General features: G+C 40.1%; 1 protein-coding gene across 8 annotated transcripts in view; it reads left to right on the plus strand.

Annotated features, from left to right (window-relative positions):
- PDE4B (phosphodiesterase 4B) overlaps positions 1-18,268 on the plus strand; it is a 541,893-nt gene extending 523,625 nt beyond the window's left edge. For all 8 annotated transcript variants that reach the window (XM_072820651.1, XM_072820652.1, XM_072820655.1 and 5 more), the window contains 8 exons: positions 5,908-6,086; positions 7,340-7,438; positions 7,580-7,744; positions 9,806-9,905; positions 11,820-11,974; positions 12,086-12,208; positions 12,908-13,090; positions 15,941-18,268. In XM_072820651.1, the coding sequence (XP_072676752.1) occupies positions 5,908-6,086; positions 7,340-7,438; positions 7,580-7,744; positions 9,806-9,905; positions 11,820-11,974; positions 12,086-12,208; positions 12,908-13,090; positions 15,941-16,306 (1,370 nt within the window). In that variant the 3' untranslated portion in view covers positions 16,307-18,268. The remainder of the gene's footprint in view (positions 1-5,907; positions 6,087-7,339; positions 7,439-7,579; positions 7,745-9,805; positions 9,906-11,819; positions 11,975-12,085; positions 12,209-12,907; positions 13,091-15,940) is intronic.
- Positions 18,269-26,606: the final 8,338 nt, after the last annotated feature.

Genomic DNA, 26,606 nt, shown 5'->3' on the forward strand with positions numbered 1-26,606 from the left:
TCTCTGCAATCTGTCAGCGACATCCTTATGTGAGTTTGGAGTGGGGTTAAGTCACAGAAAAAGCCATTTCAAATAAGAACTAAAGACAACATTTAAGGTAAAAAAAAAAAAAAGGCAGAAAGATTTTTTTTTTTTTTTAAAGAATCAAAGACAGAAGGTTTTTATAGGCTAATTGTATTTCTGTGTAGCTCAGGTCACCCCTTATGCACCCACCCACTTATATCTTGGCCAAGACCTCCGAATAGGGCGGGGCGGCGGCGGGGGGGGGGGGGGGGGTCCAGTCATCCAAACCTGAGGGACCAGTCTATTGGCTCTTTTGACATGGTATTCTTTAAATTCTTCCAATAACTTGACTTGGAGCAAAAGATTTCCTCTTAGTTGGTTTGTATGAGATACGGTTGGAGAATAATTGTGTGCCGATTTGGCCCATGGGAATAAGCTTCGGAAGTAATTTGACTGTTGCTTTGCTAAGTTATTTCTTAAAGATCAACGGGAAGAAAAGAATCTTCACATCTCTGAAAGATTTGGCTTTCTGCAAGCTGCATCATTATTTTCCCAATCTGATGCTTTTATCTATTGTGCTGTGTTGTCACATTGATGGTATTTAACACATGACACTGACAGTAAAGGTTTGCATTAAAGATCCTCAACTACTGTCAGATGTCCTGTTTGATTACTAGAGATTTCTGATCTCATGTTTAAAGCCATTCTGCTGTATAGTGAACCTATTTGGATTATATTTTTCTTTAATAGGGCTTGCAGAATATGCAAATCTACTTTAAAGCAAATAGGTAGCATTTCGATTCTGATTCTGTTGACTTTCAAATACTGCTGGATTATGCCTATTTACAGAACTCCATTATGTAGGGAAACAACCCATTCTTACAACTGAACATCACACCTCCCTACATTTTTGGCATAGCAACACATCATTTAATCCATGAACATCTGCCTTGGGGCCTTATAGAAACACACACCTCTTCTGGTTTTATTTTTTAAAAAATCAATCCTATTTCTCCAATACCAAAGCAGTTTCTGCTGTCAGCCGATCAATCTTTGATCTGTCTAGTGCAGAGCCCATGGCATTACCCTGCAGCAGATGGGCAGTGGCACAATTAACAAGTGCCTTGCCAACTGTTTCCTCTGTGGGTACCTTCCACACCTGGTTTTCTCCGGCGGCAGTTACAAACACCTTTGGGAACAAAGGAGAAGAATTTTCATATGTCCTAGCTCTGAGAGGCAGCTAGGATCTAATTGAACAGAAAATGTTATATACTGATCTTTTCTTCTCCATCATCCCCCCTTCATCCCTTTGAAGAGAGACATCTTTCGCTGTTCCTTTCAAATGTACTCTGCTCTGTGCAACACTCAAGTATTTTTCACAAACTGGGAATCTTACACTTTTCCAAGGCTAATGATTGTGGGAGAGAAGAAGAAAGTCGATTAGTGCAAGAACTCCTTTTTGTTCTCAAAAACATTGCATTTTAAAAAGCCGGGGCTTGTCTGTCATCTTGGGAGAGACTCTCACAACCAGAGTAAAGCTGCATGAGCCCTTTGTCATCCAAGACTGCACAGAGGCAGCTCTGTACACGTACTAGCTCTCACCAGCAGCTTGCCAAGGACAGCTAGAATAGTTTAGCATATCGATCTTTTTTATTTTTAATCATCATAAGCTATTAAGTGAGAAAGCTGATAAGATAATAAAGATGACCTCTCAGGGTCAACACTGTATCTCAAAAACAAGTAAATGTCAAATCTTGAATATTTCATTTGCTGTTAGCACATCTCTTGAGGAAACCAATCATTTGGCTTCTCATTGTTCCAAAAATTAAATGATCAAATACAGGTTGTTGGGGAAGGTAATAGAATCTCAATTCTTAGAGACTCAGCATTAGGAGGATGGGGTGTGTGTGTGCACAAAGTAGTCCTGATCAAACAGACTAGACAAATTAAAATTTTAAATATTCTTGGAAAAATATAGGAGAGAAAACATCCCTCATATAAACAAAAGATATGTCAGTTGCCTCATCTGTACAGTGGGAGCACTTGGCATAGGTGACAGAGTTCTTCAAACTCTAACATTTTATGACTCTGATATGAACTGAGTTGATTAGTTTTGCTAAGACATACCTGGCAGTCTGGATTCTCCATAATGGACTATAGACTTGCAATCTGATAATCCTAAAAAGCAAACAAACAAACACAACTTGCTTCCAAACTGCAAATGTAGGACATGGGATTCTTTTTTCTTTTTTTTTAAGATTTTATTTATTTATTCATGAGAGACACAGAGAGAGGCAGAGACACAGGCAGAGGGAGAAATGGGCTCCCTGTAGGGAGCCCGATGCAGGACTTGATACCAGGACCCCAGAATCACTTTGCCCTGAGCCAAAGGCAGACACTCAGTCACTGAGCCACCCAGGTGTCCCTAGGACATGGAATTCTTAATCCTGTCTTGTGGGGGTGAATATTCCTGGAGAAGCATGAATAAAGCCTTCTTTATCAACGGTCAGATCCGCAAGGGACCTTAATGGCCTTGCACTCCAATTCTGTCATTTTATGGGAGAGAGAATAGGCCCAGAAGGACAAAGTAACCTAATCAAGATTAATTGGCTACTGTGTCCCTGAGCCAGAACGAAGGCTTTGCTCTCTTGACTCCCAGACTAAAGTACCCTGTCACTTTAACTAGGAAAGAAGGCTGTCAGGGACTCAGACCCTATAGAAGAAGATTGCACTGGGACACATGCTTCTGTGTGTGTGTGTGTGTCTCTGCCTCTCTCTGTGTCTCTCATGAATAAATACATAAAATCTTAAAAAGAAAAAAAAAGAAAATTGCCTTAAAGGACACTTAAATAATGGGTATATTCTTTTGGAAAAAAGTCTTTAAGAATCGTGATTGTTGGACCTAAAAGTAAAATGTGTTTTTAACATTTCCCAGTAACATAAAAATACCTTGTCCAGAGTACAGCAACCCTCTCAGTGAGCAGAAAATGAGAAGACCTGAGTGCTTTAAGTTAAAATTAAAGAGCATTATTGCAGTAAGAGCCATTGATTGCTAAAATGTGTCGTCCAGGAAGGAGGGAATCCCTTACTCCAAGGATCTGTGAAATTTGTACTGTTTCCATTCAAGAGGATGGTGTTGAGATGGGCAAGTCAAAGGCAGGCAAGAGTCCATTTACCACAGCAGGCATTTACTGATGCTCTGATATGCTAATGAGCTCCAGGTTGCTGGCCCAAGAGGAGATAAAGCAGGACCTGTAGGAAGGGAGCATAGGTAAAGCAAGATAAGTAGATATATTATAATTTAGTAAATCTTTTTACAGAGAAAACTCATTCCTGCAAATCCCCTACTACGACTCAAAAGCCAGAGGACGTAGAATTTCAAAGATGCAAGGAAAAGAATTTAGACATTTTGCGTGATCATATGCCATGCTCTAATAAAAGTCCTTCAAATTATGCCATTAACAGAGTTTTGACGTGACCGTTTTTTGCATTTTTGTTGTTGTTGATTTGTTTTATGCTCGTCCACTATGTCCCCACTGTATTCTGACCATTTTGCAAATAAATGTAAATTTACCGAGCATTTATGGCAATTCTGTGAGTCTGTGTTTCAGGATATTTCTGCAGTGTAAGGGTTCAGCTTCTAAACAGAGGAGATTCAGACTAGGGGAACCTCTCAGTTGTTCTACTGCCTGCCTGTATAGGGAAACACCCATTAATGTCAAATTGCTCCTGTCTGTGAATAATGGCTTTCTTCTTTATTGTAATGTTCCAGACACAGTAGGGTTCAATTACTGGCTGTTGCAAGGAATCTTTAGTTAACACAGGGAAAGGCTGCTAGTCCCACTAGAGGTTTTCCTATGTACAGTAGCATAGGGGAAACTGACAGTCTCTTAGATAACCAGACGTGAGGAATGATGAAGAATGGTGGTCGGGAAAGACAGAGGCTACTGTGGCCTTTCCTTTTAGCGAAGAGTTATGCTTATTAGGAGTGAGGCGACAGAAAAGTTAATGTCAGAAATAATATAATATGCAGTATTTTTTGCCATTGATCGTGAGACCAGAAAGAAATTCTTAACGGGAACCTCAGGGCCTGGGTTTTATGCTATTAAGTCACTGTGTCTGGAACTGAGTAATTGTAAAATACATATCTGTGGAATAAATTGCCCTTTGAGCTTGGACAAATCGCTGACTTCATCTGAAAAGCGAAAGTGTGGGATTATTATTGGTTCCCAAACCTGGCTCTGATCATCAGTGTCATTTAGGAAGTTCTTTTTAAAAAAAAAATACCGATTCAGGAGGACCGGATGGGGCTCATCAATCTGTGTTTTTCTCAAGTTCCCTGGGTGTTTCTGATGTTGAAGCAGGTTAGAAACCCCTGAACTAATTGAAATGACCACTAAAATTCCTCCCTAGGCAAAAGTCATAGACTGATGAGGCGAGGAGCTTATAGGTCCCTAAAGATAGCACAGGGATGCTAGGGATGGAGAATACCCTTGTTCCAGGTGTTGAGACATACTGGGCGCTGCTTCTGTCTCCCTGAGCTTGCTTTGCATTGAGGAGTTGGCCACAGGGCCCTAAGAGCAGACGGAGGTCTCTGGGGAAAGCATGTGACTGTGCCATCACCTTGCAAGAGTTGAAAGCAAATATTCTAGGCGCCAGCATGCCATCTGGAAACATGTCATTTTCAAATGGGGAAGTTGTCTTTGTCCTAATTTCTACTGTAACAAGCAGAGATACAGGTAGGAATTTCTGAGAGCTGCATTAACTCTTTCAGCCACAGGGTGTCATTTAGTTCAATGAAGTAGCTGTTCATGCAATTCACTAAATGATTGCCTCTGTGCACACTCACAAGCAGCCCTGTGACCTGAAAGAGTCAATGCATTTTGCAGAAGGACTCAGGATAAAGCCCCCTGTGAAGTAAAATGGGATATTTGGTGGCTGATGCCTTTAATAGCGTGATATAGAAGGAAGAACCTCCATGAGAAGGTAGATGTTTTTGTCACGAATTGTAGCTCTGCTATTACCTTGTTGTAGTGAAATTTTTTAAGCGATTAAATGAGATCAGCATAAATATTTAATCAGCATAAATATTTTAATAAATTTAATGCCTGTTACAAGTGAGAGGCATTGTTTATTATTAATTAGTAGAATGAATAAAAATAAAGCATGAAGTAAAGCTGATAGACTTTTCCTCTGAACCTCAAATGATGTTACCATATTTGTTGTTAAGCCAAGGCTTAACATAATTATATAAAGATCATAAACCATGCATTTCTCTAACTTACATACTGCTCATCTAAATTGAAATGCTGTATTTATTTAAAGTTGTATGTATTTTTAAATTAAAAAAATTAATACATATGTGAAACTAGTGATGTACTATATGTTGGCTAATTGATTTTAAATTTAAAAAATTAATACAAATCTGATAAAATTAGCAGAACATAAAGCCTGTTTTTATTAATCTGGGTCTGGCTACGTGAACCTTTTCTATTATACAAACATAGAAGTTATTTTTTTCATAGAAGTTATTTACTTAAAAAAACCCTACATATAAATATTGATGCCCTACATATAAATATTGATGCCTATATTTGAAAATATAGAAATGTAATTCTAAATTACACTACAGATAGAAGATGGAGGATTGAGTCCTACCTCTGCCACTGCTTGGACAACTTATTTAGCTCCTCTGGCCTCAGTTGGTTGAGCAATAAAATGAAGCCAAAAAAATTCTCCTATTTTCCCCATCAACCTCACAAGATTGTCCTGGAGGTCAAGTGAGATAATGTGGGATAGTCCTTTATAAGACTGTATAATTGTAGGACATTAGAAATTGTTTTGGATATTGCAGTGGGTTCTCATTGGCACACAGGGGCTGAAAAATGTTTCCCCTTGTTGCAGATAAGCAGAATGATGTGGAGATTCCATCTCCCACCCAGAAAGACCGAGAGAAAAAGAAAAAGCAACAACTCATGACACAGATAAGTGGAGTGAAAAAACTAATGCATAGCTCAAGCTTGAACAATACAAGCATTTCACGCTTTGGAGTCAACACAGAAAACGAAGATCATCTGGCCAAGGTATGTCTGAGCTAGGGGCATGTGCATGCAGCTCTCTCTTTATAACAGGTGGCTGCCCAAAACTATCTACTAGAAAATAGTAGTAATCATTTTGCTTTATTATTAAATTGTATGATAAGAAGGCTGGTGTGGCCTCTTTGTCCATTGCTGGACACCTAATTCGAAACCCTTTTCCAACAACAAAGGACCTTTATTTTTTTATTCTGAGTTGGATTTGTAAATGGAAATTCCTCATGAATGAGAATCCTAAGGAAGGCACACTGGGAGAATCCACAGGGTGGCCAGGAGACAGGATTGAATTGTCCCAGAGGACAGATCTAGGACTATATGCCAAGGATTAGTTGGAAAATCAGCACTGATTGGCAGAGCTAAAGAAGAAATGAGAGAGGTTGACAGCACTGACTCAGATCCCAAACCTCGTGAATGAAGGAAGACACACATCCCCTAGAGGGCCACGTAAGGTGACCACGGAGGTTCCTGCAGCCTTGTGACAATAGGAAAGGAGCTTGCCATGGGCAAGGAGACATTCAATGAGACTTCTGACAGATGGCATTGGAGCAAGATTGATCTTACATTGGGGCAAGCCTCTGGGGAGAGCCTAGATCCCTTATTCTGGGCAAGAATTCAGGATAGAATAAATTACTCCTTTAATCAGATAATCTTGGAATAATCACACAACGGAGGACTGAATTGTTTCTCCGAGGCCTGTCCGTGGCCCAAGAACTCTAAGATGGAATAATCCATGGTTGGCATTCTTCGTGACCTTTTACTAAATTAGGGTTGACTTCCACACATTCTAGCAACTGAGTCTCCCCAACTGGGCCCTTTGCAATGATAGCCAAAGGGCAAGGGAGTTCCCCTGAGGTGGTTTTTCAGCTATTACTAATTAGCCAGTGCTCAGTGAAGAGAAGAGACAGGGAAATGGAACTAGAGGGATCTCTAAGCCACTGACAGCTACCTCTGAATACAACTTGGTTGAGGACTGATGTGCAAATACAGGTTAACAACTCAATCTATATATTAGACACACACTTTCCCTTTTCTGAAGAATATACAGAAACTTATAACTAATATGAAGAGGATGTCCAATCTCGTAGGCCATTCTATTTTCAAATTTTCATGCAACTAGACCCAAACACTCTAAAGAGACACTCCACAGTCTTAGCCAGCCATTGTCCAAAAACTAAATGAAAATAATGAGGCATGCTAACAAAACTAGTTTTATTCCTAAATTCCTCTCATTTTAATTACAGGAGCTGGAAGACCTGAACAAATGGGGCCTTAACATCTTCAATGTGGCTGGATATTCACACAATAGGCCCCTCACATGCATCATGTATGCCATTTTCCAGGTGAGTTAAAAGGAGAGTATTGCTTATTTAATTAGATGGCTCTTTATGATTTTTTTCCATCCCAGTTCACTTTCCTGATTTAACTTTTTCTTCATTTTTGAACATCCACTTATTTATTTTCTACTCCATTTTACTACATAGGAAAGAGACCTCCTAAAGACATTCAAAATCTCATCTGATACATTTGTAACCTACATGATGACTTTAGAAGACCATTACCATTCTGATGTGGCATATCATAACAGCCTACACGCTGCTGATGTAGCCCAGTCAACCCATGTTCTTCTTTCTACGCCAGCATTAGATGTGAGTAGTTATGATCTGTTTTGCATTAACCACCCATCCTCTTTAGAAAAGTGCTATACAGCATGTAACATAGTTACAGAAATAATTGCACATGCTCAAATGGGTTCTTTATTTTGTGTAGCATCTATCCGTTGGTTTACTAATAAAAATGAATGGCATTTCTACTTACTCTGCTTTCAAATATCAGAGTAACCATCTCTTTATATCTCTTAAAATTGAAAAGTTATTTCATTATCAAGCATTTAACAGGGTGTTTTTTTTTTAAAGATATATTTATTTTAGAGAGAGAGCACATGCTCATGCATGGGGGGGAAGGGCATAGGGATAGAGCCAATCTCAAGGAGACTCCTCACTGAGCATGTAGCCCTTCGTGGGGCTTGATCTCATGACCTTGACATCATGACCTGATGATGGAAATCATCAGGTCAGACACTTGGAAATCAGGAATCAGACACTTAACCGAATGAGCTATCAGGTGCCCCCAGGGTGCTTTATTTTTCATTGCATCTCCAGTATGTAGTTAAGTATCCAGTTCAGCATCTAGTATGTAGTTTATCCTCAATATGCATATACTGATCTGAATTGCCCATACCAACCCAAATACTGTAAGGGATAGCACAGAAGTATAATATAAAATGTCCTACATAGTTCCTGTGGGGAATAAGCATTTGTTAGCTTATTCTCCTAAGAATTCATAAAACTGATTCTACAAAAGTAACTGAATATCTAAAACTGAGGAATTAATGAACAGCATTCCATTTTGCTAGACATCTTGCTAGAAGGCGGCTGTGACTCCTTCCTTAGTAGATTAATGCATTTCCATGCACCAGTGTTAGCAGCAATGTGCCTAGCAGGCCATATTCTTCCTTGACATATGGCAATGGTAGGTACTTCCAAAATGTGTAGGCTCACTGCAGAAGGAGACTTGCCAACCCCCACCAGATTCACAGGTTCAGTTTGGAAGGTGAAGAAAGATTAGACTGACCACTATTCTATTGTTTGTGTTCCATATTTCCTGATAAAAGAGATCCAAGACGATGGGAAAGTGAAATGGAGCTGAGGCTGTTTTATCCCCTGAAGGAGAGAAACAGTATTATTTGTATGTTCTGTATAAGGATTATAGAGTGGGCCAACACTGTTTATCAACTACCCACTGCTATTGATAGGATGCCTATTGTGCGTCCAGAAATTGACCACGGGGGCTGTACATGATGAGACAAGAGACCGCTCAACGTGTCCTTGAGCAACTAGTCTTCATAGGAGGGGTGTAAACTGAGCTGGTGGTTGAAGGATCAGAAGATTTAAGTAATCACAGAGGATGAGGAAAGACATTTCAGCCAATGAAAGACCTTTTAGTCAGAAGGAATATATATCTACACAAATATTAGGTTTAAATTATCCTATACAAGTAGGGGCAGAGGAGGCTTCACAACATGGCATGAAGGGGAGCAGAGGGGCATTAGGTTTCACTTCTAAGAAATCTTCTCAGATCTGGCCCATAGTAAACATTTAGTGGATAGGAACTGAAGGAATGCTTGAATGAATGAATGGATGGGTGAATATATGAAAGCTTCTGGCCACTCTACAAATTTAGCTTTGGGAAATAATTTATTGCCAGTCTTCTGAGTTTGGGATTTAGCCTTTCTTCTCTGAGTTACTCAGCCTGAAACCACGTGAAACCATGAATGTTGTTATATCTCAGAGCAGAGCCAGTCCGACTTGCTTTTTTGACTTGTATGCACTCATGTTATATAAGCACCATGCTTCTATACTACTTATCCAATAAATAAACAGGACCCCACCTGATTACTCGTCTTGAGCATGGTGCTAATGCCTTCCTATAAGTTTGATGTGAGCATGGGCTTTTGCCATCATCCCTTTCATGTGAGACCTTATGATGATGGATAGAGTGTACACTGAAATTAGTGTATTGAGACATCATATACATCAGCAAACAGTCCTTCTCCCAACAAGAATGGAATGGGATACTTCAATATGAAAGTGAATAAGCAGGATAGGCCAATGGGATCTGGAGTTAAATGTGCTCCTTTTGCTCTACAGGCTGTCTTCACTGATTTGGAAATTCTGGCCACCATTTTTGCAGCTGCTATCCATGACGTGGATCACCCTGGAGTCTCCAACCAGTTTCTCATCAACACAAGTGAGTTCACTACCAGAATAGTCATTCGAGATAATTGTATGATTCATTGCTTCATTTTTCCCCCTAATGTTTTCATTATGGATGATAATAAGGGTAATAATGAGGTAATCCTTCCATTCCACTCAAGCTGGTCAGACCTTTCCTGGATACTGTGTCCAGTCTGGCAACATAATTTTTGAGCTAGCATGGAGAACTTGGAAAGGGTCAGAGGGGAGCCATAAAAAGTACTCAACATTTGGAAAATACAATACGTGAGGAAAGAGTAACAGATGTGGAATTATCCAGTAAGGACAAGGAAAGGCTTGGGGATAACGTGATAATGATTTTCAGTGTTATGCAGGACTCTCCCATAGAACATGGTGACCCACTAGTGTCCCTCTCTACTGAGGAAGCTGTCCCAAATGTTGGACCTGAGCATGGGAACCTCCAAAAAAAAAAAATAAGACTCCAAGGAAAGCACCAGAATGCTTGGTCTGTAGTAGGGAAGATGACCCAGTGACATTTAGCGCTGCTCCAGCCTTAGGATCCCAAACTATACTCAATGCTTTTGTCATGCTGAAAATGATTAGTATCCATGCTAATGAGAAGCCGTGGAATTTTCTCAATGCACTATTTCTAAGTGCTAAAAATCTCAGTACATTTTCTTCTGAGAATATTGATTATACAGTTGTGGTCATAATTGACATCAAGTGCTGATGGTTTTATGGAAATGTTTTGAGCCACTTGCTATAAAAGAGTTCCTGTCCTACTTTGTTATCAGAATATCTGAATGATCTAGGTATAGGGTAGATTCTTTTTTAACCTTGCTCTTCTACTGAAAGAACATAAACATCAGGCAACTACTTGGCTATTGGATTGTAACAGCTGGTATAGTGTGTGTCACAAATCAATCCATATACCAGCCAGTTAGCTTCACGCAGAAAAATGGTGTTTCTGCTACAGCCACCGACAACACTAGAACATATAAACGCAGTTTGAAGATCTGGGATTAATCACAGGGTCAACAGGCAGGAAGGGCTGAAATAACTTAATATACCCCACCATGTATTCTGAGGATGGAACATGAAGCACACAGTTAAAGCAATGGTATATAAGGGACAGCATCCACAACTAGTAACCTATCACCATCCCTTGGCTATTATTCTTTATTAAGAGAAAATGGTCCTTCTAGAATTTATTGACCATCTTCTCCAATGCAGACCAGGGCTTTAACAAAACATGTCTGTGGTTCTTCTGTGTGATCCAAAGCAGGCTGGAAACTGTTGTTCAGGTATCCAGATGTTGCTATTTATGACATATAGGGCCAGAGGACAGAAAATCTGACATCAAGATTGTTCTAAAAAATTACTGATGTTTCATTACCATTTTTTAGAAAGCTACAGAGAGCTGAATTATTTAGATAAAACAAAATTTCACACCCACACTATTATCATCTTTGAAAATCGGAAAGTCGCAATTGACAGAACAGGGGGAACCTATAACAAAAGTGAATCAGTTTGAAAATCCTCATACATATGATAAAGTTTAGTGGCATTTTCCTTTCCACAGCACAAAATGCGTGAAGACATAAAGGAAATTACAAACTGAGATAAAAGTAAGATTCAGTTGCTTGGGAATGAGCTTACCTAATGGTCGATTTTTCATCTGAAATGAAGAAGGAGAAAAAGAATTTTAAAATATTGTGAATTTTAGTCAAAGAGAGTTTATGCACCAGTATCTATGACAAGCATGTTTTGCTTAGGAATGGACTACTTCCTCTTGAAGAGGGAAATGGTTTCTCTGATGAGAAATGACATGTGGGTCTTGGTTCCTGACATCATGTGGAGACAACTAGATCTGATTTCATACTGAAGTAATGCCAACGTTGGAATTATATCCCTTTCTTATTAAGTCATCATTTTCCGTGTTTATTAGATTCAGAACTCGCTTTGATGTATAATGATGAATCTGTGTTGGAAAACCATCACCTTGCTGTGGGTTTCAAGCTGCTGCAAGAAGAACACTGTGACATCTTCCAGAATCTCACCAAGAAGCAGCGCCAGACACTCAGGAAAATGGTTATTGACATGGTAAGACTTCCTTTCTACATCCTTCACTTACTGTTCCCTTCCCAGAAGGAGAAATCCCATTCTCTATGATAAACTGAATTTCCTGAGAGTTTCATTTTCTTTTTACCCTAGGTGTTAGCAACTGATATGTCCAAACATATGAGCCTGCTGGCAGACCTGAAGACAATGGTAGAAACAAAGAAAGTTACAAGTTCAGGTGTTCTTCTCCTGGACAACTACACGGATCGTATACAGGTATTTGAAGAATGCCTTTGATTTAACACAAAGCCAAATCAAACTAAACCGAACAACAAGTCAACAATGAAAACAAGCATCAGTTCAGTTAGCCACACATCTGATTATTATTACAACTTGGGTTTATTTTAAGAACAAGCTAAGGAAAATGGACATTCAAGTTTATCCTCTAATTTATGAAGAAAAAACATAACCCTATTTATTGAATTGCTTAGTGCTAAAAATAAATGGCAAAATTCATTTGTAATAGGGGATACGTGACTGCTGGTCCCAAAAGCTCGCGTTTGGATATAAATCCCATCGACTTGAAGATTGTTAGGTCTGTTTTGATTATACTAACTGCCATCAGCTGGTCTCTTTCCACAAGTGGAAAATATGAAGACATCTACTTTGAGTAATTCTTTGCATTTTTTCCAAACTGGGGAAGGGAAATGATGGCAGCATTTGACCTCTAATGTTCATTCCAATTTTTACATTCAATGACTGTCAATCTGAGAAGACACACATTTTCCCTTTCAGGACTTGATAATGGTAAATAACCATGTCTAGCCAGCACATTTTTTTGTGCACACACCACAATTATAATGCAACTAAAATGTTCTAGGGTTTGGTACCAAGTGTACTAGTACAAGAGATATGAGATGTTCTGGTAGTATTTACACTATATTTTATGGGATTTCTAAAACTTGGTGATTCCAGGTCCTTCGCAACATGGTACACTGTGCAGACCTGAGCAACCCCACCAAGTCGTTGGAATTGTATCGGCAATGGACAGACCGCATCATGGAAGAATTTTTCCAGCAGGGAGACAAAGAGCGGGAGAGAGGAATGGAGATTAGCCCAATGTGTGATAAGCACACAGCTTCTGTGGAAAAATCCCAGGTATATACTATGCCATTTTCAAAGTTTTTGTGAGCTCTGCTGATTGTAGAACTAGAGGGTTCTATCTAATTCCTGAAGTTATAAGGAAGCAACTACCCCTTTAGTTCCATTCTGCTTGTGACTCATTCGCCTTCTCCATTACACTCAATTTCACAGGGTGTAGACAAAGTAGGCCTCAGAAACTCATCGCAGCTTGATCTGTGTCTTCTCAAGCAGTTTAGAAAGTTGTCTATGGCCTTAGCAAATCTAGCTGACTAAACTTAGAGCGGCTGCCTCCTCACTGTCTCTCCAGATTTCTTTTCTCCCTGTCCTCATCCAAGAGCTCTACTCTTCATCCTTGCTTCCTCCGCCCTGTGTCTGTTGTCTCTCCATTATCAAGTGCACGGCCAAATGTGAATCTCATTCTGCATACCTCTTCTACCTCACAGTCAACGCCCCATCCTATGTCCCCTTCCAAGGTTGCTTCTCCACCTCTGAGAACACACTGACATCTTGGGTTGTGTCTGAGAACTGGGGATGCTATGCTGGAGGCAGGGGGATACAGAAATGCCTCAGACACTTGTAGTTGCAGAGTATGTCCCACTAGAGGTATCAATATCCCTACAAAGGCCTCAGGGCATGCTGAAATGTTATTTTTTCAGGGCAACGAATGGCCTGAGCCAGGTGGTCATGATCGATAATGGGTCCAGGTTGAGGAGTGCTTTTTTAATTCGTGTTCATCCTCTTTCCCCGCTACCTGCTACCCCCAAACTTACACATGTTATAATATCAATGCAAAGTTCCTTTGCAGTTATCATTTTGTTGTTTTTTAAAGAAACCCAGTCAAATGAGTTTAAAATCTGTGAAAGTGCTCTAAAAGTCTAATATGCTATAAAAATGCATGCTAACATTCAGTTGTCAGGGCCAATTCAAATCCCCTAAAGCCTAAATTTGAACAATTAGTTAAGTAGAATAATGTCCATTGATTATCAACAGTGATATTTTATATTTATATGGTGTTCTATGTGGTTTTCCATACATTTTCCCATACCTTGTCCTATTTGAACCTCAAAGAGCTTTGTGAAATAGACACAGCAGTTGTTTCCCAGTGCATCAGGTGGAGAAGCTCTCCTCTTGGTTCATTCACCAGCTCCTGGATGACCCAGCTACCCTCCGCCCAGAGCTCTTCACTCTCCATCACTGTGGGCAGGTCTCTCTGTTGCCATGACGTCATGGTCCACTCAGGTGTTTCCCGCAGATGGGCTTTGGCAAGCATTGTCTGAGTTGTCTGGCAATAAAGTCCTTGACTCGGTGCTCTTCGGATTTGTAGAGCTCTCTCATCCCTGGACCTCACAAATAAGCAACTAGAGGCTCCCTTTCAAAAAAGTGCCAAGCATTTAACAGAAGCAAAACAAATGAAGAAAGGAAATGACAGCACTTTGTTCAGCTGATCCCATTTTCTCCATTGCCTTGAGTTAATTTTTTCAGGTCCCTGGAAAACACCTTGAGAATAGTCTCTAAAATCCATTAAATACACATAAAGAAGGAAAAAAGAGAAAGGAGGGAGTGGGCAGATGCAAGAGAAATATCTGAATCATTTGCAGTCAAGTTCACATGACCAAAGCAGATGACAGAGGTCCCTGACTTTGGTATGAGTTGTGTTAAAATTAGGGAAGCACCAGGGATGAGAAGATAGATGATAGATAGGTTGATAGATAATGATAGATAGATATAGATAGATATAGATATAGATATAGATATAGATATAAAAGAGTCACTTATGAACTTTGATGTATTAAATGATTTTCCAAAACCCAGAATAGCTGTTTAAGGGCAGGTTTCCAGTCGTATGGAAAGATAGCTATTTCATGTCCCACAGACACATATACGCTGCTCTTGCTCATTTACCCCTGAATCCAGACCCAGTATCTCTCCAGTCCCCCAGACCAGGACAGGGGAATTCCATTCCCTCATTCAACTAGTGCCTATTCTTTTTCACAACCTGCCCCCACCCCCAGTGTTTCCTGTTTGTCCGACAATGGAGAGGTCAGCATAAGGCCACAGAGCCAGCTCATGCAGGATGCATAGCCCCTGTGTAAACCATAACAGAGCCATAAGCCTCGTATTTATTCACAGGAACACTAGCAAAGGAACTGCTTAATTGTTTTTATTTTCCCTCCTTTCTCCTGATGGAAGTGATTATAACCCTGTGGATCTAAGACAATTGCAGACATGTCCACAGAGGGAATATTTGTTTGTTTAGGTGCTTGAAGTATCTTCAGATGTTTTACCAAAGTCCTCTACAAACAAAAGCATTCCGTGGAACTTGAGAAATTTCAGAGTCATCAGGGGCCGTCTCCTCTTCATTTTGGAATGGTGGCATATTTTAAATTAATCAGGGAAGGAATCTTGAGTCAGAACTCATTAGACCTGGAGCTTCCTTCTTTGGAGAATGACTCACAGAATCCAAGTAGAGGCAAAGTCATTCCCAGCCAGGGTTACATCCAGACTTCTTATCTGGCACACAAAAAAGGAAAAGTAGTATGTTCTAGTGAGACAAACACAGGCTTTGGAATCAGACCACTTACCGGCTCTGTGATCTCTGACAAGATATTTTGTCTCAATGAATCTTAGTTTCCTCCTTTGTAGAGTGCGGATAACAATACCTCCTTTGGGGACTTAAGAGTAATAACATATATATTACATCCAGTGCAGGGTGTACCACAGAGCATATGCTCAAATAGGGGAATCCATCATTACTGATCTCTCTTGGGTTGTTGTGGCTCTTTCTTTGTCTAGAAACCAGGACTGCTTGTTTGGTTTTTTAAGAGTCCATCATAATAATCGACTTGTAACCTTATTTTTTTCCAGGTCGGTTTCATTGACTACATCGTGCACCCACTGTGGGAGACCTGGGCAGATCTGGTACAGCCTGATGCCCAGGACATTCTGGATACATTAGAAGATAACAGGAACTGGTATCAGAGCATGATACCCCAGAGTCCCTCCCCACCGCTGGATGAGCAGAACAGAGACTGTCAGGGTCTGATGGAGAAGTTTCAGTTTGAACTAACCCTTGAAGAGGAGGATTCTGAAGGCCCTGACAAAGAGGGAGAGGGTCACAATTATTTCAGCAGCACAAAGACACTTTGTGTGATCGACCCTGAACATAGGGATTCGCTAGGAGACACTGATGGAGACACTGGGGCGGAGAACAAGACCCCAATCGACACATAATCGCCTTCTCTGTGGGGAGATGAACATTCCACCTTTGACAAGCATGCCAGCTGTATGGTAGGGCCAGCCCATCATGGGGACGTAGGCCTGCGCGGGACAAGGGCCATGTGGCCTTTCCAGTTAACTCGAGTTTGGAGCCAGAATGCAAGACCGTGAAGCAGACAGCAGTTCAGAAAATCCCACGGTTGACTTGCCTTGCTTGCAAGCTTAGTGGATGGAGAGCTGAAGCTTTATCTGGTACTGGAGGCCAAGATCAGATCCTGAGTAAATGGCTTGAAAATGGAAGACACAAAACTGAGAGATTTCTCTGCACTAAGTTTTGGGAATCTGCCCCCTCTCGTGACTGAACTGACTAATAACTTCACGTATAAATCCGCTCACCTGTCCCCTTGTCTGCCAACCTGTGTGCCTTTTTTGTAGAACATTTTCACGTCTTTAAAACACCTGTTGAATACCTAGAGTTTAGTATCAACTTCTACACAGATAAGCATTCAAAGTTGACATAAACTTTTTTGACTCTTTCTGGGGGTGGGGAAAAAAGGAAAGAAAATGGTCTTCCTTCTTTCATGGGCAATATCTTTCACTTTACTACAGTTATTTTGCAAATAGAAAGGATATGCTTCTAACTACATTCTACTTCCTTCCCCTGTTGTCCCATCCAACTTCACAGTTGCCCGTCTAACAAATCTCTGTCTGCCTGCTTACAGCAGTTTTTCTTCTCCTCTTAGGACTTCACTTTTGTGCTACAAACAGAATAAAAGCGAACAAGCTAAGAGGTGGGAAGGGGTAGTTGTGTCGTTCCCAACAACAGTCTGTAAAATGTAGCTTGATTAGGCAGTGCGCCATGTTGAGTCCTGAAGCCCTGAGCCACTGGGCGCTGCACGGCCCCCCATCCACCCCCCCACCCCCCAGCGTTCTCTACCCAGTGACACACCGGTTTCAATTTGATGCTGCCGTCCTTCTCTTGCACTGCCTTCTGCGCTAACACCTCCGTTTCTGTTTATTATAACAGTCTATTTATTACTTAATGTATATAATGTAATGTTTTGTAAGTTATTAATTTATATATCTAACATTGCCTGCCAATGGTGGTGTTACATTTGTGTAGAAAACTCTGCCTAAGAGTTGCGACTTTTCTTGTAACGTTTTGTATTGTGTATTATATAACCTGGACATCGCTTAAGAAAGACATACGACCCCCTCCCAGGAGGACATTCGTGGGCTTTTATTCAGACGGTCTGCCCCCTTCCCTGTCTGAGTTGCTAATTCTGCACAACTCCTTTGTGAACCAGTTTTGGAAACAGGATTCTCACATTCGATATTAAATGGTTTATACTGAGCTTTTACTTTTGTAGAGTTTGATAGGGGTAGGGGGCAAGGGGATGTAGTTTTTACCCATGTTCTATCCAAATCTGTGTACGCAGGAGTTGGGTTATGACTGGGTTCTACTATAATTGTGGCTTTGGTTTAAACAGCAACACTACATTTGCTCACAGATGGCTCTTCTGAGTGTTCCCAAACTACTGACTTTGAAGCAAAAGCCTCCTGCCTGCCATTAAGCAGGAATGTCATGTTCTAACTAATTACAAAAAAAAAAAAAAAAAAACACACACACAATAAAGCAATGTGAATTTTATAATAAAATGTGAACTGATGTAGTAAATTATGCAAATGTGAAGCTTCTGATAACACTTGTTAGACCTGTAATTGGCTTCAGTCTCCATTTGTAAAATATATTCCACGCTTTCAGTTCAACATTGTAACTCACTAAAGAAATGGCACAAATGTGCATGACCAATGGGTTTGTATGTCTATGAACACTGCATTATTTCAGGTGAACATTTTATTGTTTTCAAAAGTTTCTCACAATGTATGTTATAGTATTATTATTATATATTGTGCTCAAATGCATTCGTAAGAGACTTTTATATGAAGTGAATAAACAGAAGCATGATTAGATTAGACTGTAGGCCCAATTATTTTGTGGTTAGTTCTGACCTATGAAAAGCAGATCTTTTTTTCTCTTCTCTCCTACCATACCGCACTAAGGAAACCAATTACTTTGCCTGGCCAACCTCTCAACTGAAGTTTCAGAATCTGTGTCCCAAAAGTCCCCTAGCTTGGAACGTTTCACATGTTCTTAGCAAATATCCACACAGCTCAATGATGCGGGAGGTGGTAAAGGAAAACAAACAAAACCAGTTTAAGAGTCTGAAAAGTTTAATCCACTATAAATCAAGGGAATCTCCAACTTGGCTGAGTCCTCCAGAAAAAATGAATCATAGAATTCCAGAACATTAGCTTCATGGAGTCGGTTCTACTGATTCATTTTACACACAAAGGATCTGAGGTCCAAAGAGTCATCTTCAAGCACCATTGATAGAGTACTGATTGACTCTCATGGTCTTTTTGATGATTTGTGGAGCCCCTTATTGATCATCTGGTTTGATCTGGAAAGAGCTATATAAATATGATAGGCAGAATATTAAAATGTTTTGTTGAAATTTTAAATTTTAAAATCAGCTTTAAAAAATGTTTTCCTAAGAAGTGTGTGTGTGTGTGTGTGTGTGTGTGTGTGGTGAGGAAAGCCATAGATAAGAACCAGTGGATATTTAACCACAGGGAACTGTTTGTAAACTAGTAAGTGGGTCTGCTTTAGAATTCCACTCAATAAACTGAAATTACCTAATTCTTTACAAAGACAGGATGAGCCAATATTGCAGAACCAGTTAGCCTGCTGGTTGCAGAGCTAATGTTTACAGCACTTAGCTACCTTCTCTGATAGAGAAGTGCTTCTTAGATTTTTGGATTCCTGAGCTCTTACAGATTAAGTGACAAAAGTGAATTGGTTAGCAGAGTCACAGGTGTGACTTTCATAATGTCTACAGCTATAAATATTTATGAATATGTGCAGGTATGTTTTCTACAGAGAAATAGTTTTTAATCCTTGTTGCAAATGAGAATCGCCTGGAGAATAAATATTTTCTTAAAAAAATATTAATGTTTGGGTCATACCCACACTCCTAGATTCTATTTGAATTGGTGTTGGGTAGAGCCCTGGGCGCCAAATTTAAAATTCTCCACAGGTAATTCCATGTGCAATCTGAGTGGAGAGCTATTTGCTCCTGAAGAAAGAGCCATGCTTGGGACTAAGGCTTTTGTCATTCCTTTAATCTTGACAAAAGACTGGGCAGCTTAAAAACAACAGGAGTTTATTTCTCACAGTTCCAGAGGCTGAGATCAGTCCAAGATTAAGGAACCAGCATAGTCACATTCTGGTGAAGGTCCACCTCCTGGGTCATAGCTGGTACTTTTTTGCTCTGTCTTCACTTGGTGGAAAGGACTAAAGATCTCTCTGGACCTTTTTATTTTAAGGCACTCATACCATTCATTAAGACCCAGCCCTCATGACTTAAGCATCTCCCTAAGGCCTCACTTCCTAATACTGTCATCTTAGGGAGTTAGGATTTCAACAGATGAATTTTGGAGAGGACACATTCAGGCCATAGCAACTTTCTTTCACTGCAATTGTCTTCAGATATCGTGCACCCACCATGGCCAGGTGCTGGTTCAGGTACAGAGATGAGGCCAGGCATCAGAGATGAGGTAACTCAGAGCTCTATACTCCAGGAGCTTGCAAGCTGCTTGTGCTGCTCACCATCTGCTTTGCAGACCACAAAATCATAATTATGTTCTCAGGAAAACCACAATGAAGATAAGTCTAAAAGAAAGTTAATCATCTGGTTCTAGAACATAGGCTATAAGTATAACCGTTCTCTTATCTATAATGACACATCAGTGTTCCTAATGGCAAGGAGCTACTGTGGAAGCAGAAATTACTATGGTATCTTTGCCAGGGCTGAGGATACTTTAAAAAAATGTGTAGGAGCCTAAGGCTGACTTATAGAGTCAGGCACTATCAGACTTCCACAGGCTTATTTTGACATGAGTTGGAAGTCATGGAAAGTCTCAAATTCTCTTTGTTCAGTCCACTGAACAAAGCCTACTGGAGTTCAAGTAAAGAAACATGGTTTATTACATGGATTCTGGAGCCAACTGGCCTGGGTTTAAATCCTGTCTCCTCCATTTACTAACCACATGGCCTGAGATAAGTCACCTACTCTCTCGGCTACAGTAAAATGGGGATTATTAATTTGTCAGGTGGAGGTAATAATCCCAGGATTTTTCCAACATTCCATTGCTACTTATCTGAGCCCATGTCTTAGTGATTGATCAAATCCATGATCATGAGCTTTAAAACCTATGAGACCCAGGTGAGACAGGAAAGCTGGCAAATTCCCTTTATAAACCCACACCTTATGTATCCTGTACCCCTTATGAAGAATTCTCCAAGCTGGTTATCTCTCACATTCCTCAAGATTCAGATAAGATATCCTCCTACAGGAAGCTTCCCTGGTCCCCAAGATTGGGATAAGGACTCTTACTAGAGCTCCCAGAACAGCCTGTGCTTTACCTGTGTAATTAGCTGTGTAACCTTGGGCAAGTCACTTAACTCTCTTTTGCCTCAGCTTTATCATCTGTAAAATAAAGATAATTATAATAATACCTAGATTATAGCAGGTTATGCAAGAATTACATGAGTTGATATACATAAAGTTCTGGGAAATATTATAATTATTAACATCTACTGCTATACGGTGAAGTTTGGTTTCCATCTTCTCCAAAAAACATTGAAGTCAGAAGCTGGATCTTATTTCCTATTGAACTTCCAATGCCCAATCCAATATCTGATACAAATATATATTTGTCAGACTAAATGAATCAAGTGGTTTTGTGCAAGGGTAAAACACAATCTCATGCCTAAAGCTTTTCAAACCAAAAAAGGATGTTGGGAGGGGCGCCTGGATGGCTTAGTCAGTTGTCTCTTTTTTTATTTTTTTAATATTTTATTTATTTATTTATGAGAGACACAGAGAGAGAGAGAAGCAGAGACATACGCAGAGGGATAAGTAGGCTCCATGCAGGGAGCCTGATGCAGGACGCGATCCCAGGACCCGGGGATCATGACCTGACCCAAAAGAAGACGCTCAACCACTGAGCCATCCAGGTGCCCCCAGTCGTCTGGCTCTTGATTTTTGGCTCAGGTCAAGATCTCAGGATCATGAGATAGAGCCATGTGTGAGGCTCCATGCTCAGTTGGGGGTCTGCTTGAGTTTCTCTCTCTCCCGGGGCACCTGGGTGGCTCAGTGGTTGAGTATCTGCCTTTGGCTCAGATTGTGATCCCAGGGTCCTGGGATCAAGGTCTGCATTGGGCTCCCCGCAGAGAGCCTGCTTCTCCCTCTGCCTATGTCTCTGGCTCTCTCTGTTTCTCATGAATAAATAAATAAAATATTTTTTAAAAGAGAGATTATCTCTCTCCTTCTGGACATCTCTCTCTCTCTCTCTCTCTCAAATAAATAAATAAATCTATCTTAAAAAAATAAAAAGTGTTAGTCTCTGAGTCTGGAATGAATAAGCCATATAATTTTAGAACCAAAGATTTCCCAAAGATCATCTGGTCTACCCCATTACTTTTATAAATAAAGGAACTGAGGATCAGAGATGGCCAGTGATTCACCTGAAATCACACAGTATAGTAGTGTAACACAGTATAGTAGTGTTGTAGAGCCGCCATAAACAAGTACTGTAAACTGGGGGTGCTTAAACAATGGAAATTTATTGTCTCACAGTTCTGGAGGCTAGAAGTCCAAGATTATGATGGTGTCAGGGTCAGCTCCTTCTGAGGGCTATGAGAATCTGTTCACGCCTCTCCCATCACTTCTGGTAATTTGGGACAATCTTTGACATTCTTGGCTTGTAGATGCAGCACCCTAATCACTGCCTTCATGTTTACATGGTGTTCTCTGTGTTTGTATACCTGCATCCAAATTTCCCCTTTTTATAAGGACATCAGTCATATTGGGTTAAGGACTCACCCTTCTCCAGTCGGACCTCACTTTAACTAATTACATCTAATCAACTAATTACATCTATTTCCAAATAAAGTCACATTCCGAGGTACTGGAGGTTAGAATGTCAAGATATAAATGTGAGGAAGGATATAACTCAACCGATAATACATAGTTACTCACCAGAAGAGTTCTCAATTCCTTACTCAGGTGTTTTTTTGTCAGCATCATGGATGTTGGGAGCTGTAGACACCCATTCAACTTTCCTGTACCTCAAAATTCTCTCTGAAATCAGAGGAAGAGACCGTATTCCTAAAGAGGTACTACCCCATTATAAAAAGTTTAACACTTTATACCAAGGCATTTTGTTTTCTTAAGGTCTTTCTGAGTTCTTCAAATATATTAATTATTTAATTATTAAATGTTTCCTTTCCTAAATGCCACACGGAGAAGAAAAAGCAGAACCTTAGGGTACGAGGAAATACATAGCCCAGAGATTAAAAGCTTAGGCCTTGAAAATGAACAGATCCTTGTTCAAATCCACTTCCTAGCTGTGTAACCTGAGGCAAACATTTAACCTCTTCAAGCCATGTTCCCTCTTTGTTAAAATGAGGAAAATAATAGTAACTCTTAATGAGATTTCTGTAAAGACTAGTGAACAATGCATAAAAAGTGCCTCAGCATGAGCCATTATACATGGGTATCAGCTAAGGCTTCATTCTTTCCACAAATATTTATAGAGTGCCAATTATGTGCTAGGCACTGTGTGATGAGCAAAACACACAAAGTCCCTGCCTTTATGAAGTTTATATTTTCTAATGGGGGAGAAAGACCCCAAAGAAACGAGAAGATGATTACTACAGTATCTGAGGGTGATGTGTGCTTTGGGTTTGGCAAGGGACAGTGGTGTAAGAGCAATGGCTCTGGAGTTCCTCAACTCAGGTAGGAATCCCAGCCTCACTCTTTGCTAATAGTATAAATTGGGGTGTAGCAAATACAAAGTGTGCCTGTCAACTTCAACAAAGAGCAGGAACACCAGGTAAAGGAGAGGAACAGGAAATGGGGCTGGCAGCCAGGTCACAGAGAATTGTTAGGCTTTTGCAAGGACTTCACAAAGTTATTGGATGATTTTGAGCACATGATTAACATGATCAGACCTGCATTTCTAAAAGATTACTCTGTAAGGAGAATAAATGATACAGAGGCAAATACAGACTCAGAGAGACCAGTTGCTGCTCCTATCATCCTCTGAAGTGACAGAAACTTGACAAGATTAGCGGTGGTAAAGGTGGTTCAGATTTGGAAGACCTGGGATACATATTCAAGGAAGAGCCAACAGGTCTTGCTGATGGATTTGAAAAGGGAAGCATAGGACAAGGAGTGAGAAAGATTCCAAGAGTGTGGTCTGGGCAACCCGTTGAATGGTAGGAATATTTACCACAATGGGGAGCAATTGGAGGAGAACAGATTTTGGTGAGTTGGAGGTGCTTTTTGTCATCCAAATGGAGATATTGTGGAGGCAATTGGTATATGAATCTGAAGTTCAGGGCAGATGTCATCAAAGTCCTAAACTTATCAGTGAGTAGGCTCCGTATCTACTTGTCCATGTGGACTAAATCTATTTTACCCCAAGGCATCTCTGACACAAAATGTGGCCCCTTAAGGAGGTTCCTCAAGAGATGTGCCCAAACCAAGCATTTTTGTGGTTTAATAGAATTTTATAGAAGCAACAGTTGGGTCTGGGAAGGTCACTTTCTACGACATGCTGCTCTCTGGACTGCATAGCTGCCTCATTACCTCTTCTCTGTACCCTCTGTCCTTGAACCCACTGAACCACCCTCTCAGGAGCAAATGAGTTATTTTTCCTGCCTTTTGCACCACATTTAGCATTCATATTTTGTTCATGGAGTATGATTTAGGGAAATCTCCTTTCAAAACCAAAGAGCTTCTCAATATGTTCTTTGTGCAATTATATACATTGCTCTCCTAAGAGGAATTCAAATATAAGAACCTTTTTGATTATCTCTTCCCTCCATAAAAATGGAAAGTCTCACAAACTTTCTAAGAGGTAAGTGAGGAGAAGGCAAAGCTCAAGTGTCTCCTTATGGCTCCCAAGCCTTCCCTACCTCATGGTCAAACCCTGCTCATGACCTTTGCCAGATTTGCACTGATGCTTGAGCAGTGTCCTCAGGCTCTGCTCAGTGGTTAGGACTTGGGCTCTTGGGTAGCGATCTTATCTCCTGTTCTTTTTTCCTTCCTCTCAAATTTTACTCCGTCACTTCAAGGGCATGAACTCTTCTCCGTGTCTTTGATAGAACAATTCTTCCAAGCCCTTTTGTTGCTTAAGAGTGCTCTTTGCATCTCCTGTTTTACCCTAAGCAGCTCTCGCATTTCTCTATATAGCTCAGTGACCTGAGTGCAGGCTCTGGTGTGAGCAGAGGGGAGACCCACAAATAAAAACAAATAAAAAGTGGTTTGTTACAACAGAGGGGGAAGAACAAAAGTGGCCATTCTGGATGCTTTAAGGTACAGTATGTCATGTTCAGTATAGCTATTTTCAATAGTAATTTTGTTTTTATTTTATTTTTGTCTTTTTCATTGACTTCTAACCTAACTTTCAAGTAAGATGTGACTCCACGTTTTCTAGGTTCCCACATGGAAATCTCGAGAAGAGCCCAGCTGGAGTGCTCGAAACCAAGCAACTGTAAACTTTGTGAGGACAAGGACCAGGTCTGGGGCTTTGTTCTCTGTTTCCACAATGCCTAGCCCCACACCTGGCACAGAGAGTTGATGATCAAACATTTGCTGAATAAACCTGGAAGGTGACTACAAGAAGACCTCAGTTAATAGGTAGATGAGAAAGATATACATTCCAGGCAAGTTGGCTCTTATTTCTCTCACTGGATTGCAATGATCTGTTTCCAGATCTGTCTCCCTACTCAACACTGAGCCCCTCCAAGCTAGGATGTTTTTCATTTTATTTCTTTTTTAATCTTTGTATTCCTATCAACAGCATTATTCTGGCCTTAAGTGAAAAGAGTGTCCAGTGATGTTTCTTGAGGAAATGGCTGAAGAAACAAAAAAACCTTGTTATTGAAATAATTTGTGAACTATATCCATATACTTGATTTTCTTGGGGAAGAAATAGAGTATGCTGGGAAAACAAGATTTGATGAATCCATGTGACAGGCCTTGTTCTGCCCTTTCCTAGTTGTGGGAACTTGGGCACCACTTAAATTTTCTGAGCCTAGGTTTTCTCATAATTAAATGGAATAAGTAATAGACAGCTAAAGATGGGGTCATATATAGTGTTCCATATAGTAAATACTCTACTGTTTGGATGTATGTTCTTATGGATGAAAGGACTAATGAATATTAAAATACTTTTAAAAATCACCTCTGTCTCTGAGAAGCATAATGCAGCAATATCTTTTGATTAATTTAGTGTTCTCTAAATTAAGCTCCAGTTAGTCTAGATTTTTCTACACACACCTCAATACTCCAGAGGGATAAATGCTCACATTCCACTCCACCAATATGGGGCCATTCTGACACTGACAAGCTCAAGGAAACAGAAGGAAACATGTAGATCATATTAGCCTGTGGTGCTCCAATGAAGCAAATCCCTCAAAGTATGTCTGCCTGACTGAAAGCTTTCTGTTAATAGGGAACTCAGTAATATTTTTTGAGATGTTGTAAATTATTAGGTTTTTTTTTAATTATTAGGTTTTTAAGATGGAATCCAATTGTGCTCTTCTGGAGCATTCTCTCTGGTTTACTTTTTTATTCTATAGCCAAATAATATATATAATTCCTTTTCTAATTTCTTGTTCCAATTGAAGATAGGAGCCAAACTTTCAGAGTTTGTGACTATATGAACCTGGGAAGGATAATATAATCACTCTGTGCCTCAGTTTCCTTATTTGTAAAACAGAAGTGATAAGAACAAAAGCTTAAAAATTATTGTGAGGATTAAATGAATTATGGCTGAAAACTTTCAGATTAGTGTCTGGCCCACAGTACACATTAACAGATGTTAACTATATACAGCTAGAGACAGCATGCTTTCTACATTGTAGTTCCTTCAACCATATTTCATCTGACTTAAATTTATCATTCTGGTCAAATTATCCTGAGCTTGCTCACATTAACTGTGCTTTCTTAGGATGAATGTTCCAGAAGCAAGCACCATATTTTGGTCATGGTAAAGCACGGTATGACTCTTGCCCTTCTTTGTTCTGAGCACTGTTCCAGGGCCCAAGATTGTATTCATTTGGGGAGAAGTCAGTGACTCACTGTGATGATTCATAAGGTGCTTACAGGCAAACAAACCCTTCACACCTTTTCGCAGGAACCACTGTGAAACCACATCTCCTCCATTCTGTGCTTAC

Source organism: Canis lupus, chromosome 3 (genome assembly GCF_048164855.1).
Source record: "Canis lupus baileyi chromosome 3, mCanLup2.hap1, whole genome shotgun sequence".
NCBI classification, from domain to species: Eukaryota; Metazoa; Chordata; class Mammalia; order Carnivora; family Canidae; genus Canis; species Canis lupus.